Raw genomic sequence first — 14,631 nt, 5'->3', positions numbered from 1 at the left:
CGTTCCCAGCTCGGAAAGTTGGCTCGCCGCAGGGAGTCGTGTTTGGAGGAGGCATCTTGGCGATGTGCACTTGTCTCGGCGTTGATTCAGCTGCCCTCCCCTGCCTGCTGATATCAAAGCACAATAGAGTTGGGTTAAGCTTAAGACGCATAACGTTAAGTCAGATAACCTTACATAGAGCCTTGAACCCCTGTTTGAAACCGTCGCATTGGCGGGCTTGGCGACCTCCTGGCCGATGTTTCCCTGCAGCGGAAGGCCGTGGTCCCGGCCTTGGAGACCCCGTTTCTCGGTTTCAGCCTTGTTACCAGATTTTGTGTACGGGATTGAGGAGAAGTGACTGATGATATACGAACTTGGGATGAGTTGGCGCCTTCACCAACGTTTTGGGTTAGCTGTCAAGGTCTCATCTTGACTATCCTGAAACAAAACCCCGCCAAGTCTTGTATCACGGGTCTTGCGGCAGGAGGGTCGTCGATTGACGTAAGATAAATAGTCTTGGGAGTTCCTTGCGAACCATATTTCTTTTTTGGCTGGTGAACTGTTTGTAGACTGCAGTTCTTGCGAGGGCTCGGCAGGTAGGTTGCCTCGCTTGTTATCTTATCTCGCCTGCCTTATCTTATCTGGAGAGCTCGCAGGCTAAGATATTCTTGGCAATGAAGTGCGGCTGAGAAGCATGGGATTTCAGCATGCTTACTTCGTACTCTTGCGATAATTAGTTGTCCGTAATCCTTCGTACTACGTAGTAACCATCATCCATCACCAGTGTTTGACAGCGGTCCAGGACTCCACCGTACGATTCCTCTGTACTGTCCTTGGACTAATATCTTGCAAAAGATCACGACGCGTTGTCAGTATGAATAGTCTTGAATCATTGGCGCAGACGCAATCTGATCGATTAAGCCGCCTTTCTGGAATTCCTCTTGGCATCATCCTCCAACATCTAGATCTTGCAACATTCACCGACTTACGTCTCACTTCACGCCAGCTGTCCACCAACACCATCCACTCTCGTTTCTTCAGATCCGCCAAGACCGATCTATCTCTTGACAGCTTGCACTCTCTCCGAGATAGAGCTTACCATCCCCAACTGGGACCCGTGCTCCGAGACCTCACCGTGGTTGCAACGCTCTTTGATAGCCAGCCAGCCGAAGCTACTGTCCAGACAAGAAAGAAATGGTCTGGATTCGACAAGGACGAATTGAGGCGTGATACGGAGAATTATCACCAACGCGTTGAGAATCTGCGCGAGAGAAACGTGGCTTGTACGGATGAAGAAGTGCAAGAGGCGCAGCGAGATCTGGAATGGATAAACACAAGAATCGAACAAGATACAAACACGGATGTCGACCAGGTCACTGACTTGCTGACAAGCATCTTTGAAAATGCTACCAATCTTCGAGCTATCAGTTTAGACGCCTGTATCATCGCAGGTCGCACCAAGACCTGCAAACCAGCTGAGCACTATCGATGGTATCGCTCCGCCCACCAGAACTCAAGTTGGCCCTCAATCTGGACAGCAGCATCTCGAACCTTCCGCATCGTCACCTCAGCCATATCCCGCAGCAGGATTCAACTTGAAAAGCTTCAGATCTTTCGCGACACGCCGCTATGCAGTGTACAAATGAGACATGTCGACGATCATTTGAGCACGCTAGGCTCGGAAGGCTTTAGAGATGCTTGCAAAGACATCAAATCTTTCGGAATCAGCTTCTCAACGTATACACTCATTGAAACACCGCCTACCCAAGGGGAGTGTCTTTTTCGTCATGCTTTTGCAGCGGAATTTCGTTACAAGCTTGGTCAATATCTTGAGTCTGGAGTGGAGGATTTCACTGGCGCAGCAACAATTCTTGGGTATATGCCCAATATCACATCCCTCGACATTCATCTCCATCATTTGGATAATCTCCTTCTTCCAGAATACACCAGAAGTTTCACTCATATCAGCCAGAACATTAGACTCGGCCGTCTGAGGGAACTTTCTCTGCGCGGTCTTCCCCTGCGACCAGATGATATTGTTCTCTTCTTAACAAACCACCCCACTATCAAAAAGCTGTCTCTTGATGGCATACTGCTCGTCGGTGGATCATGGTCACCTGTCTTTTCATGCATCGAAACTATGCCTGCCTTGGAGAGTCTTCACCTTGGCTCTCTCAGCACGGAGTACCACCATATAACCAATCTGGATCCAGTGGGAGGCACCCTCGAAGTCGACCTACAAGATAAAGAGAAGTGGGTTGCTTGTGGAGATGGGCATATCTTATATACACGAGATATGTGCAGGGAGGAGATTCGGCAAGGGCTGAATTTTAGACACCAGCCGGGACCTCGAAACATTTGGCGGGACGATACATTGGCATACTTTGACCGCTTTCAGTATGAGTTTGGACCCCCTTCGCGTATACGGGAATGGGATCCGTTGAATGAAGATATGTAGACGCGTTGTTGATCTAGTATGGGGAGAATGACTTACCCTAGGTAGATATTAAATTATCTATTCTTTAATCGGGACCAAGGGTATGCTTTTCAGGAACAGTCAAAGGACTAGTTCTAGGATTACTAGATAGTAATCTCATCCAGTAGGATGTATCCGCGGGGGTCAATATCATTATTCACTTATTGCTACTCGATTTTCTCCGTTTGGTAATTAGTTGGGTTGCCATTGAGAAGCCGCACCTAGTCCAATAAGTGCCGTTGAGAGTCGGAAATGCTTGCTAGCAGTCAAATGTAAGCCTCAGAGGTAGCTATTTCTCTTGACTTATCAAAAATCTTTATGGGCCAGTATATGTCGTTTAAATCGACATTGAAGCTATTTTGTGTCGTTTTCAAGTAGACCCGGATATTGCGACGGAAATGCGGTAACCAGGGTGATGATTTTGAGTTTGTTGAATACGACGCGTTTCAGACACTCACAGTGGGAACACGATTCACTAACGGTGCAATCGTCAATGCCGTGCAATACATTAGATCACGGCCAAATCGGCAGTCAAGTATAGTCAATCAATGTACATTGGTCAAGGAATGTCTATAGTCTAAGTCTAAGTCTACTTTCTAATCGTATCTCGTCAAAGACGACCGGTCGCACCCAATCGACACAGGTGCATCGCCCTCCATAAACATAAGGATCGTTTCGTTATTATTCGCGTTGGATCGTTCGTCATATGCTACCGGTAGCAGCGCGGACTGTTTTCTTCTTCTCTTTCTTTACTGGCGGGTGTTGATTGGAATTCGAGTCTCATTGGAATCTAACATCTATGCCTTAGCTCCTGTAATATTACAAATCTTAGTCAAACAAGTGTTCTTGCGCTGTCCACGAATGGTGTCCAGGTCCAAATTTTACTCAGTCCTGGGTCGCTTCCGGGACTCACCATTCTCTCCCTGCTCATTAAAGTACTCCAGGCTTCCCTTGGGATCAGCCTTCATGGTCTTTCCGCCCTCCTGCCATCCGGCAGGGCACACCTCGCCGTACTCGTCGGTGAACTGGAAGGCCTTGACGAGGCGGATCGTCTCCTCGACGTCGCGGCCGACGGGGAGGTCGTTGACGGTAATCTGGCGGAGGACGCCCTTGGGGTCGATGATGAAGAGGCCGCGGAGAGCGATGCCCTCGTCCTCGATGAGAACGCCGTAGCTGCGCGAGATCTTGGTGGACTTGTCGGCGATGAGGGGGAGCTCCAGGTCGGGGCCCAGACCGCCCTGCTTGCGGGGCTTCTCAACCCACGCGAGGTGGGTGAAGTGGGAGTCGGTGGAAACGCCGAGGACGGTGGTGTTGATCTCGCGGAAGCGGTCGAGAGCGTTGTTGTACTGGATGATCTCGGTAGGGCAGACGAAGGTGAAGTCCATGGGGTAGAAGAGGAGAACGACCCTACAGAATCTCAGTCAGTATATCCGTCCATCCAGGTTCTCAGGGGAGGGGAGCGTGAAATCGTACCATTGTCCCTTAAAGTCAGAGAGCTTGATGTCTCTGAACTCGCCTCCAGGGAAGAGGGTAGTAGCCGAGAAGTCGGGAGCAGGGCGCTGAACAAAAGCTGAAGACATTGTGAAGATTGTTTTTCGTGATATCGATTGAAGGAATCTAGAAGGACGAAAAGAAGGGGAGGGAGAAAAGGTTTAAAAACGAGAAGCTTCGACGGGACGCGACTAAAGAAACGGGACGGCTCAGGAAAAAGCAATCAGTTGTGGAGCCCGTGTTATCAGGGGCAGGGCCCGGTCATGGAACAAGGTGGAAATCATCAAATTTTAGCGCCATATTAGCTGATACCGTGATAAACATCGGTGTTCACGGCTGAGCAAGTTAAAGTAAAAAGTAAATTTATGTAATTAGTGCTATTGACTCACGAAATTCTTAGTGGCACTTCTGATGGCGGTGACGCAAATGTGGACTGACTTATCTCTAGACGGTGTGAATGCCGAACAACGCGTTCCAGAAGAGAAAAAAACACGTGCGGTGCCTGCGGCGTCTGCGGAGACGGTGCAATTTGATTCCAAACCCGCAGCGCCAATCAGCGCTTATCAATCTTTCTCCATCTATATCCGGCCCGGCTTCGGAGTAGCTCGGTTCGGAAAACCGAGCTCACCCTACACCAATCTTATCAGCACACATCTTATCAGTTGCGATATCGCTGTAATTCTTTGGAATCTGATGTTGATCATGATTGTTTCATTATTAATCTGATAAAAGAAAAAGTCTAATGTTTTACTCCATTGCTAGTTCTTGTGCTTTTTGTGGCGAGAAGATTGGCCTCGTGGATTATCTCTGACATGTCGTCCAGCGCTAACTGCGGACTCAATGCACAAATCCTCAAGGCTACTTTTCCTCGAACCTTGGTGGTCAAGATGCCAGCCTTGTTACTCGAGATGAGACTCTTTGAGATACCAGTGTTGATAGTCTCAAGCTCATCTTCCGTCAAGCCCGCATGTGCATAACGGAATGTTATAACGCCCAAGCTAGCAGCGCTGACAATCTCCCAGTCAGGTAGTTTTCTCAACTCCTCCTCCGCCCGCTCAGCAAGATCGAATCCATGATCAATCATTTCCCCAATCCTCTCGACACCAATGACCCTGAGTGTAAACCACAACTTCATAGCCCGCGATGCAGGCCTCGTTAGTTCCATGCTGTAGTTCCAAAAGTTTGGGATATCCTCATCTTCAATCGCTACACCATCACGCAGATAGTCTCCCTCGTTCGCAAAGCTTCGGACCAGATTCGCTTTGTCTTTTACCAAGAGAAGACCACAGCTGTAGGCTTGGAAAAGCCATTTGTGCGCATCCCATGACATGCTGTCGGCGTACTTGAGGCCATCGACTGTCTCGTGGCGTGTCGCGGATAACGTTGCTGAAGCGCCGTATGCGCCATCGACGTGCAGCCAGATCTGTTCCCTCTTACAAATCTCTGCGATTTCGGGTAGAGGATCGATTGCGCCTGTGTTTGTTGTTCCACAGGTCCCGACCACCAAAAATGGTACAAGACCAGCTTTGCGATCATCCTGAATTGTTTTGGCCAAAAGAGCCGGGTCAAGTCTAAAGTCTTCATCGGCAGGCAATCGTCGGATCTGCTCCTTATCGAACCCTAGCATTCTCATAGCTTTCGCAACAGAGTAATGCGTCTGGTCCGAGAGATACGCCACTGCCTTGCCCGTTTCACCACGTGGCACAAAATGATCCCTCGCCAGCACAATCCCCATCAGATTCGCCATTGAACCACCCGAAACACAGACCCCCCCTGCACTGGCGGGAAACCCAACCCTCCCAGCCAACCACTCAATCAACGTCTTCTCAATAACAACAGGTCCTGAGGCTTGAAGCTTCGAAGCACCGAGTGCATTGAATGCACTAGCTACTATGTCGCCTAACCAAGCTACGGGCGATGTAGGCGAAGGGATGAACCCCATGAAGCGAGGATGGTTGACGCGCATGCGGTGGTCGAATGCGGAAAAGGCTTCTTGAAGGACTTGGTCGATTGAGTGGGCTTGGCCTGGTGTTCCTATTTTTTGGAGGTAGGGAACGTCTGAGGGCTGTGCGACTTTGATGATGGGGTCGTTTTCAACATCTTGAGTTGTTGATGCTAAACGTTGGGTTATGGATTGGAGAGCTGAGCATACTGCTTCAAGCTCGTCGTTGTGATAAAGAGAACCCATGTTGTAATACTGCGAAATTGGTTGCTTGTGTTTTCAATTCTTGATGTCACCACGGCCATCTTAAATATCTCCATCCATAATGTCTCCATTTTTGTATTCGCATATATCTCCATCAACCAATGTTACCCTCGCGCCCTCTATGCCCAGATCAGTGGAGCTATTCATTTACCTTGGCATGTCAATCGTGCGCCTTTCGATAAATTTGTAGATCCCGTCAGCATTTCGCAAATGCTTAGCTGTCATAGGCTGTGAAACCTGGAATTAGCGACGTTGGATTATCTGACAAGACCCGTCTTGCCGTTTTGGGTAATTTCTGGAGAGGTTCGGATATCCGAGATCTGCTGATGGAGGGATTTCTAAGCTGGGATGGATTATGGATGTTACTTGATGGAATAGCGAGCAGTGGCGAAGGGGTTTGTTAGCGAGGATGATACACTGGAGCTGGTTTTGTTGCACATGTATTACGGTGATGGCGACAATCTCAAGGCGTATGGTAGGTCTTGTACGGAGGATCACACTGGCATCGCACTGAGCACAAACGTTGCCCAGACCAAAGCACTGAGCGGCTTTTGGAAGGGCTTAATAGAGTAATAAGTGAGTTTCAAAAGCTGTTCATTGGACTCTACTTGCTAACGAGAGAAGGCCAATCTCGACATCGTCTTGGTTCACCACTATGTTTTGATTAGTTCAGAGTCCTCAGGTATCTATCAGGCTGAACCTTCGCTTCCTGTCCTTCTTGTCCTCCAAGACACGACAAGTGCCACTGGAAGCCATTTTAACGAGTAATAAATCCGTTTCTTCCACGCATTTATGCCTAAATGCCACCCAAGCTGAGATATGTCCGCATGGACATAGACGATCTCGCGTGGGAGAGAAACGATACTGAACTGGAGCAATGGGAGCGATCTTTAAATAAAGCCATTATCTATCGCGAAATCGCAAACTTCATCCTCAAGCATCGCCCCGGTGAGGCCGTGGAGCTGCACAGACCCATCAAGGGAGGCTATCATGTCTTCTATCGATTGGAGTATGAGGATGGTACCTCTGCCGTTATCAGAATTCCTAGTCCAGGTATGTATAGCCATCAGACGAAGGCAGCCAGAGAAAGCTAACAGGTGATAAAAGTAACCAAGTTCTACGGAAGAAAAGGTTCGCTATGAAGTCGCAACAATGAGATATGTCGCAGCCAACACCACTATTCCAGTACCCAAGATATACCACTGGGGAACGGCAGAAGAAAGCCCATTGGGACTTGGGCCGTTTATGATAATGGAATACATTGAGCATGACAAAACTTTGTCTCACGCCCTTAATGCTCGAACACTGGGCCCGACGGACTCCCATTCACTCGACCCCAACATGTGGTGGATTCCGACGGGACCTCTTGTTCGCTTCTCTCTTCACGCAGCACGATATCACACAAGCCCTGGCTTCAGGACAGCTCTAGACAGGGTATTTTCGTCGGACAATTCACCTATCAAGACTATTCTATATACCCGTCAACAGCATTACAAGCCGATAGCAGCAGAGTCATGCGCTCTTGCAGGCAGTCACAGACGAGCTCTTAGCCTAGCTTGGGCTATGGTCCGTGGAGGGAAAATCATCATTCTTGACTAGCTCACAAGCAAGTAAGCTTATTTTCTTCTGGAATATTTGTATTTGCTTTCGAAGTAGATAAAAAACGAAGGTCTTGCTGGGAGTTGAGTTGACTACATTGAAGACTTTTTCTAACTACCAGAAATCGTGGGCAAGTATGATTTAAGAAATATAGCGTGCTTTGGGTTATCACCACAGCAGCAGTCTTTCATTGCATCCACTTCTTCACTTTTCTCAGTCGATCCTTCGCATCCTCCAACACACCATCCTCTTTGCATATCGCGAATCGCAACCAATTCTCCACGCTTTGCTGGTTTTGCGGCGTATAGAACTCACTCGGTGGGATGGCAGCCAATCCGAGCTCCATGACGAGGAAATAAGCCAGCTTGAAATCTCGAGGTCGGGTTCTCACATTCTCGGCGTAAGGATAGCCCTCGGACAGGTTCACTTTGGCAAAGTTGACCATGACAAAATATCCTCCTTCTGGCTTTGAGTATGGCAGTCCGAGCTCGTCGCAGACTTGGCAAAATCGGTCGATTTTGCCCAACATGCTCTGTCGAGACTTGTTCCAGAAGTCGTGCTTTTCGGCGTCGTTGAACCCCACGGCGCACGCCTCTTGCAGCGGACTTGGCGAGGTGTAGCAGATGCGTGTATGGGCCGCGGCGACGTATTTGATCAGATGAGGAGGGCCGATGAGGAAGCCAACTCGCCAACCGGTTGCGTAGAAGGTCTTGCCTGCACTGCAGACGGTGAGAGTGAGGTTGTAGACTTCGGGGGATAAACCAGCTGTGCGTATCATTGGTGCGTAATATAGGCTGTCGTAGACCTCATCACTCAATATCAATATGTTGTGGCGAATGGCCAGTTGTGTGATCGACTCAAGCTCGCGCTGGGTAAATACCTTGCCGACGGGATTATGAGGTGTGTTGATAATGATCATCCTGGTCCGTCCATTGATGGTCGCTCTGAGGCTCTCTATGTCGAGTTGCCAGTCACCGGAAGAGGTTGTTTCCAAACTACCCTGGACTGGAGGATGCAGAGGGACATAACGTATAACTCCGCCAGCCATCTCAATATTGCTGATGTATTGATCAAAAAAAGGCTCAAAGACAATGACCTCATCGCCTTGCTCGACAAAGGCCATCAACGCGCTTAGGATACCCTCGTTGGCGCCCGTAGTGATTGTTACTTCTGTTTCGGCATCGATTTGCCTCCCCAGACGTTTTGAGTAGTTTTCTGCGATGGCCCTCTTCAAGCTAGGCTTGCCTTTAGTCGGAGCATACTGGTTACAGTCTACTCGCAGGAGCGCATCTCTGGCCGCATCGATGATGAACTCTGGAGGATTGTATCCGAAGAATCCCTGTCCCATGTTGACTATGGGCTGAACGGGAGACTTAGCTGCAGCCTCGTTGATCATCGACCAGACATCCTGCGTCTCCGTTGCCACCCGCCGAGCTGGGTGAGGTTTGAATGTGCTAGACATGGTGAGTGACCCCATGGAAACGAGTTGAGATCTCTAGGGGTGTTTCGGGTTGGGTCCTGGTTCTATTATCAAAATCTAACTCGGCAACTTGGGGTATCCAATGATGACAATTCAGAATTAGTTCGATATCCCCTGGTAACTCGAGCAATTTCTATAGTGAATAGTAGTTGTGGTGGTAGGATCTAGTTTTAGGAACGGATATAAATAGCTCAAATCAGTGATAAGACTCGGAGTACTGTGCCATTGATTTAGCGTCGGATGGGGACTCGAAGTGGTCGGCTGTGGGCATTTGGGCTACATTTAGGAAGCCTGGAAATCGGGTAGATAGTCAACAGTAGTCTACAGATATGAAGTCTTGATGTAGCCGAAACATGATTGGTATTTCGGGGTCAATTTACGATTCAGATTTCGACCACGGATTACTAGTGAGAGTGGCGCTTGATAAGATTCATCAGCCTCATTAGACAGGCACGAACAATAGCCGAGCTCGGCAAATTCAGTGCGTCCTCGATCGAGAATAAATCGATTTAGGCGAGGGACAAGATTTCATTACTTTCAACCCCACTAACCTGGCAAATTAATCTCAATGCGCTCAGATAAGGAAGCGATTGTGTCGGCTCGTGTTTCGAAGTAGTTCTAATAGATCAACGCGTCTCTCGTGGTATCTTTGCATTGAGAAAGCGGCCTTGAGCGCGGCATGGGCTCTGCGATAGTTCTCCCCTTGCTCGCACATGGTCTCGTAACGCTCCATGATCCAGGTCCGATGCAGGGCATCATCCGTCTCCAAAGCCGTGACAAACAATGGCCACGCGAGGGCAGTCATGACAGCTTTTCCCTCGTCAGCGTAGGTTTGGTGGCCAATGTTTAATATCCGACTCAGCGCGGCTCTCTGTCGGCTGTCAAGCGGCGCATCGCCCCTTACGATGCGGAAGTAGCATAGCACAGCCGCGTGGTAATGTGCACAGATTATTCTAATATTAACGACGAACGTGCGGTGCGGTCCAGATGGAGTTACATGCAGGGTATGAGCAATGTCAAGGAACTCGGCGTAACGATCGGTCGTCGCGTTGAGTAGCTGTGCGACTTGGCGACGGGACTCCTCAAAGACCAACTCATCGCTTTCCCTCAGCGCCACAAGCCGCGATAGTAGAAATCTTATTTGGCCGGTGTTTCCGTAGAGATAAAACAGAGGCCGGCTGTGAACATCCTCAAGTAGCAGCTCGTGGGGAAGTTCATGATCAAAGTCATCACTGTAGGCACGATTCGCACGCTTCTGAAGAGCATCAAACCCGCGAATTAGACATCGTGCGTAATCTTCGTTTGGGTCAGCCAAAACCTCTCCGAGTAGCTCATTGAAGAAACCCCCAAATCCATTTAGAGCAGCGGCTCCGTCCTTGTAAGAAATCCAGACCACAATGCGTGAAGCAAAGTCAGAGATGGTCCAATTTTTGCTATGGACCGTGGGGCTATGCAAATCATACTTCTGCGTAGGGCTCCAGATATAGCTGTCATCGTCTTCGATCATGTCTCGCAATTTATGTATTCGACCTTGAAGGATAGACCCTGCGCCTTTGAGGTGTGCACTCAGCCCCGAACCGGAACCATCTCCAAATCGTTGTTCGTATTCGAGCATTAGCCACAGCGTTGCCAGAATAAGATCTAGTTCCCCAATTTGACCTGTATCCTCTGCTGCAGCAATAACGAGCAACCGCAGTGAGGCTCCATAGTGCTCGGCTGCTCGGACTCTGCGTGCGTGCTCCGTAGATGCATCAAGTTCACATTTCTGACGATCGAGAATACAAGATTGCTGAGCACCTAGAGCGCATATCATATGGAGGACCATTGGACTGTGTATCGCGAGCTTCCACATTGTTGCGAGGACTGTAGTTTCAGGCTGTTTCCGGTCAATAGAAGGAGCTAGAACGAAACGGAAGCAGTGTATTGCCTCAGTATCAGATGCCTGAAGGATCTCGGCACATACTGCTGAGACTTCTGAGGCCGGATCAAAGGCAACATCACTTGGTTGTGCCTCAGAGTTCGATGGCTCTCCCACGAGTGTAATGCTCTGCGAGGCTTGCAGAGGAGATACTTCCGGGGGGCTGACGGGCGAGAACTGATAGGTTATACCATGAGCTGAACCAGATGAACCGGGAGCTGTCCTCTCCGCAGCCGTGGGGTGCACGGCATTGCCCAGGGTTTCTCCATCACTGGAAGAGCGCTGTGGCTGTCGACGTGGCAATGGCTGCTCTTGTAGGGACCCTTGATTACCCCGCGTGTACGGTTTTCGAGCCCGGGACTCGTAATCACACGACCGGTGCAGACGAACGCACCGGCGGCACTGCGGCCGGGTTTCATCACATTTTACTTTCTTTTCCCGACATGTCCAGCATCCCGCTCTTGATCTCAGAGGCTGACGCCGAGCAGGTTCCTTATCCGGGGATGGGCGCCCATCCGGGGTGCTCGACGGCGACAATACCGACTGCATGTTATGTTTCGCGCTGAGCCGATCCGCAAATATCTCTTTGCCGAGTTATTAGGAAATTGTCATTGACGCAAATCTAGAGATTCTGGTTGTTGCAATGATTAGAAATAACCGGTAGCCGAGGGGGCTCTGCTCGTGCGTATCTTCGACTTGATCCACACCTTAGATAAGCGCAGATCTAGAACAAGACTTCCGGGCTAGCTGAAGATAATCAGCTCGATAGCACGGAAGATAGGCTCATCGTGTTAAGCGGAAGCGGCAGGTTTTGATCCGCTGGCTCCGATATCCGTACCCGTGGATCCGGATAATTTACCGTAGAATGAATGAATTCCATTGAAGTAGGTATTTGGCAGGACATGTGACTGACTCAGTGCCCGCAGTCCCCTATCGGCTTGATACTTCAGTTCTTTCAGTATCGATTGAGACGAAGCAACAGTCCCTTTTCCTTCGCCGCGGACAATGTAAAGTTTGTTTCTGCGGAATATCAAGCTGTAGCCGAGCTTTAAGGACCAGATTCAGGAGGCTGAACGACGGCCTCGATCCCACATCTAGTGTTAGATGCGCAACTAACAACAATATGACTGTCACCATGGTGAAAAATGAAGGAACAATTTACTATAAGTCAGAACAGATTTTGAAATTGAGGCTGGACTTTATTCTGACAACGTATTGCGACCCCTGTTCCCACTTGACGTATCTCCACAGGCTATCAAATGACCCCTACAGCTGGTACCTAAAGTCCTTATTTTCCTTCTCCGTGATATCTTCAAGGCCATGACTAACACCGGGGCGGCCATACTTGGCGTCCCTTTGTGCATTCTCGCGTGCTAACATGAATCTTGTCGCTTCACAGACACCAACAGCGATGGCGAAGCAGATCATGATACCAGTGAAAGACTGATTGTACCCCGGGGCGTATTTCCTGTAGACAAAACGTTAGAAAGGATTGAGCTTCCAGAGTCTCCAATAACTCTCAAGACGTGGCGAAAACTTACGCGTTAAAGAGCAGCGGTCCGATGATGTTCCCGAGACACCACGCCACAAAGATCCCAGCTGCCACCACTGTCTTTTTGGTGTATCCAGCAAAGTTGCATGTTCCAAAGGCGATAACCTGGACATAGCACGAACCAAAGAACGTGACGAGGTAGACGCCTGCAATTCTTCCCCCTGTGTTTTCACGGGGCAACTTCCATAAGAGACAACACCCGATGATGACAGGGATACATGCAACACTATAGATGCGGTGTCTCATGTTCTGGAATCGGCGCCCTAGCCATCCTGAACCGATGATTGTGATGAATGCCATGGCGCCTAGAGGGACGTTGAGTAGCAGAGTATGGAAGACATTGAAGCCCATGCCTTTAAAAACCAGAGATGCAAATGTGTTGGAAGCACCGCTCGCTGTGCTGCATAGCATGGAGAGGATGAAAACAGACCAGAACTGGTAGCTTTTCAATGTGTCCCAGATTTGCCGAGGTAACAGCTTCGTATTCTCAAAGCCAGTATTATTCCTCCGAAGCCGAAGAATGGCCAATGCACGTTCCTCCTCACTAAGATATTTTGTTGTAGCCGGCGAATCAGGGAAGAAGGCCCAGATGACGAAGGACCAAGCAACAGTAAAGAGACCGGCAAATAGGTACATAACTTTCCAGCCGGCAAGATGTCCATGAATGCTGCCGAGCCCGTAGTTGATGAGTGGAGAGATCAGATTAACACCGCCGCTGCAGGAATACCAGAAGCCAGACCGGAGAACTTGCTCTTCGTTTGTATACCATTTCGATGTCACGAGCATGAATACAGGGGAGACGCCGGATTCGATGAGCCCAAGAAAGAAACGATTCGTCATGAATCCCTCATACGAGGAACACCCCACCGTCGATGCAACGACAGCTCCCCAGATGAAGCAGATGGCCGCGCAAACCTTGGCGGTGGGTAGTTTCTGGCCCAGCAGGGTGATCTAAAAGCGCCTTCATGTCAGGGTTCTCTTGTTGGATATTGCCAGGTCGCCTGGTGACAGTAGTGGTGAACGCTGGGGACAACTTACAGGATAGCAACCGAGAATGAAGCCACAGTAGAAAATGAGAGTTGCGTTGGAATATCGAAGACCCTCCATCAGGTCCAAGTCTTCCCTCAAGCCAAAGATGGCTGCATGGCCGATGATTGCCTTATCATAGTATTGGAGTGCATAAGTTGCACACATCTAGATAACCCTGTGTAAGTTTTATGTTCTAGTAGCCGCGTTCTCGTGCGCCTTTTGGTCAAGAAAGATCATAGCCACGCAGGAGTTGATTAAAGCGGGAGAGACCTACCAAGGGCATCAGGAGCCAGTCAATTTTCCGGACTAGCTTTTTTTCAGCGACAGCATCTATCTCATCTCCTTCGTGGGCTGCGGCTAGCTTCAGAGCCGTGGTATAATTGTTGACACTTTCCGAGTAGCCATCGTGTACACTGATCTGTTCAGAAGGCATCGCAGCCTCCTTCTTCTGATCCCCAGAGTCCGTTGTTTGTGTAGGTGCCATAGCTTCATTCAAAGACAGCGATGATAATTGTGCTGATCATCAGAATTCACACTCGTGTAATGCTTTGTTATTTGAATGATCCATTCACCTCAGGACAGCCTCGCTTATCTCCGCAGGTGAAGTAGAGTTTTCAACATTCACGATAACGCCTAAGTTAGTCGAGAACCTAGGGGCCAGATCCGCCCTGTTGGCAATTGTGGCGTACCCTTTCTTGGATACTGACACCAATGAGCGATTGAACCGGCCGGCTAGTCTTATCACCAAGCTCGGCTAATTCATGTGTTGATTGATGCGGGACAGCCTTATCATGTTCTCCATTATTCCCTATCAGTCGGCAACTACGCTACAACCTTGGCGGTGATTAGCCGAGTCAAGACAAAGAAAGATAAGTTATCCCGTTGGGGCTGGTGTGAGCAA

General features: G+C 49.3%; 7 protein-coding genes across 7 annotated transcripts; 2 read left to right on the top strand and 5 right to left on the bottom strand.

The window, feature by feature from the left end:
• Nucleotides 1-853: 853 nt before the first annotated feature.
• FMAN_13959 (uncharacterized protein) lies at nucleotides 854-2,437 on the top strand (the record flags this gene model as incomplete). Its single annotated transcript, XM_041833494.1, has 1 exon — nucleotides 854-2,437. The coding sequence occupies one exon, from the start codon at nucleotides 854-856 to the stop codon at nucleotides 2,435-2,437; it is 1,584 nt and encodes a 527-aa protein (XP_041683853.1).
• An 899-nt stretch (nucleotides 2,438-3,336) lies between these two features.
• FMAN_13958 (putative thiol-specific antioxidant) lies at nucleotides 3,337-4,035 on the bottom strand (the record flags this gene model as incomplete). The annotated part of the gene is made up of 2 exons (XM_041833493.1): nucleotides 3,337-3,862; nucleotides 3,929-4,035. The coding sequence occupies 2 exons, from the start codon at nucleotides 4,033-4,035 to the stop codon at nucleotides 3,337-3,339; spliced, it is 633 nt and encodes a 210-aa protein (XP_041683852.1).
• Nucleotides 4,036-4,685: 650 nt separating this feature from the next.
• Nucleotides 4,686-6,134, bottom strand: FMAN_13957 (uncharacterized protein; the record flags this gene model as incomplete). The annotated part of the gene is made up of 1 exon (XM_041833492.1): nucleotides 4,686-6,134. The coding sequence occupies one exon, from the start codon at nucleotides 6,132-6,134 to the stop codon at nucleotides 4,686-4,688; it is 1,449 nt and encodes a 482-aa protein (XP_041683851.1).
• An 818-nt stretch (nucleotides 6,135-6,952) lies between these two features.
• Nucleotides 6,953-7,751, top strand: FMAN_16144 (uncharacterized protein; the record flags this gene model as incomplete). The annotated part of the gene is made up of 2 exons (XM_041833491.1): nucleotides 6,953-7,205; nucleotides 7,321-7,751. 2 exons carry the CDS (start codon nucleotides 6,953-6,955, stop codon nucleotides 7,749-7,751), a joined length of 684 nt encoding a protein of 227 aa, XP_041683850.1.
• A 187-nt stretch (nucleotides 7,752-7,938) lies between these two features.
• FMAN_13956 (uncharacterized protein) lies at nucleotides 7,939-9,213 on the bottom strand (the record flags this gene model as incomplete). Its single annotated transcript, XM_041833490.1, has 1 exon — nucleotides 7,939-9,213. One exon carries the CDS (start codon nucleotides 9,211-9,213, stop codon nucleotides 7,939-7,941), a length of 1,275 nt encoding a protein of 424 aa, XP_041683849.1.
• Nucleotides 9,214-9,805: 592 nt separating this feature from the next.
• On the bottom strand, nucleotides 9,806-11,698 carry FMAN_13955 (uncharacterized protein; the record flags this gene model as incomplete). The annotated part of the gene is made up of 1 exon (XM_041833489.1): nucleotides 9,806-11,698. The coding sequence occupies one exon, from the start codon at nucleotides 11,696-11,698 to the stop codon at nucleotides 9,806-9,808; it is 1,893 nt and encodes a 630-aa protein (XP_041683848.1).
• A 717-nt stretch (nucleotides 11,699-12,415) lies between these two features.
• On the bottom strand, nucleotides 12,416-14,214 carry FMAN_13954 (uncharacterized protein; the record flags this gene model as incomplete). Its single annotated transcript, XM_041833488.1, has 4 exons — nucleotides 12,416-12,617; nucleotides 12,691-13,652; nucleotides 13,740-13,895; nucleotides 14,005-14,214. The coding sequence occupies 4 exons, from the start codon at nucleotides 14,212-14,214 to the stop codon at nucleotides 12,416-12,418; spliced, it is 1,530 nt and encodes a 509-aa protein (XP_041683847.1).
• Between the last annotated feature and the right edge of the window lie 417 nt (nucleotides 14,215-14,631).

The sequence above is a fragment of the Fusarium mangiferae genome (assembly GCF_900044065.1).
Source record: "Fusarium mangiferae strain MRC7560 genome assembly, contig: FMAN_scaffold007, whole genome shotgun sequence".
Taxonomy (NCBI): Eukaryota; Fungi; Ascomycota; class Sordariomycetes; order Hypocreales; family Nectriaceae; genus Fusarium; species Fusarium mangiferae.
The sequence above is the reverse complement of the archived record's forward strand: the minus strand, read 5'-3'. Positions and strand labels throughout refer to the sequence as shown.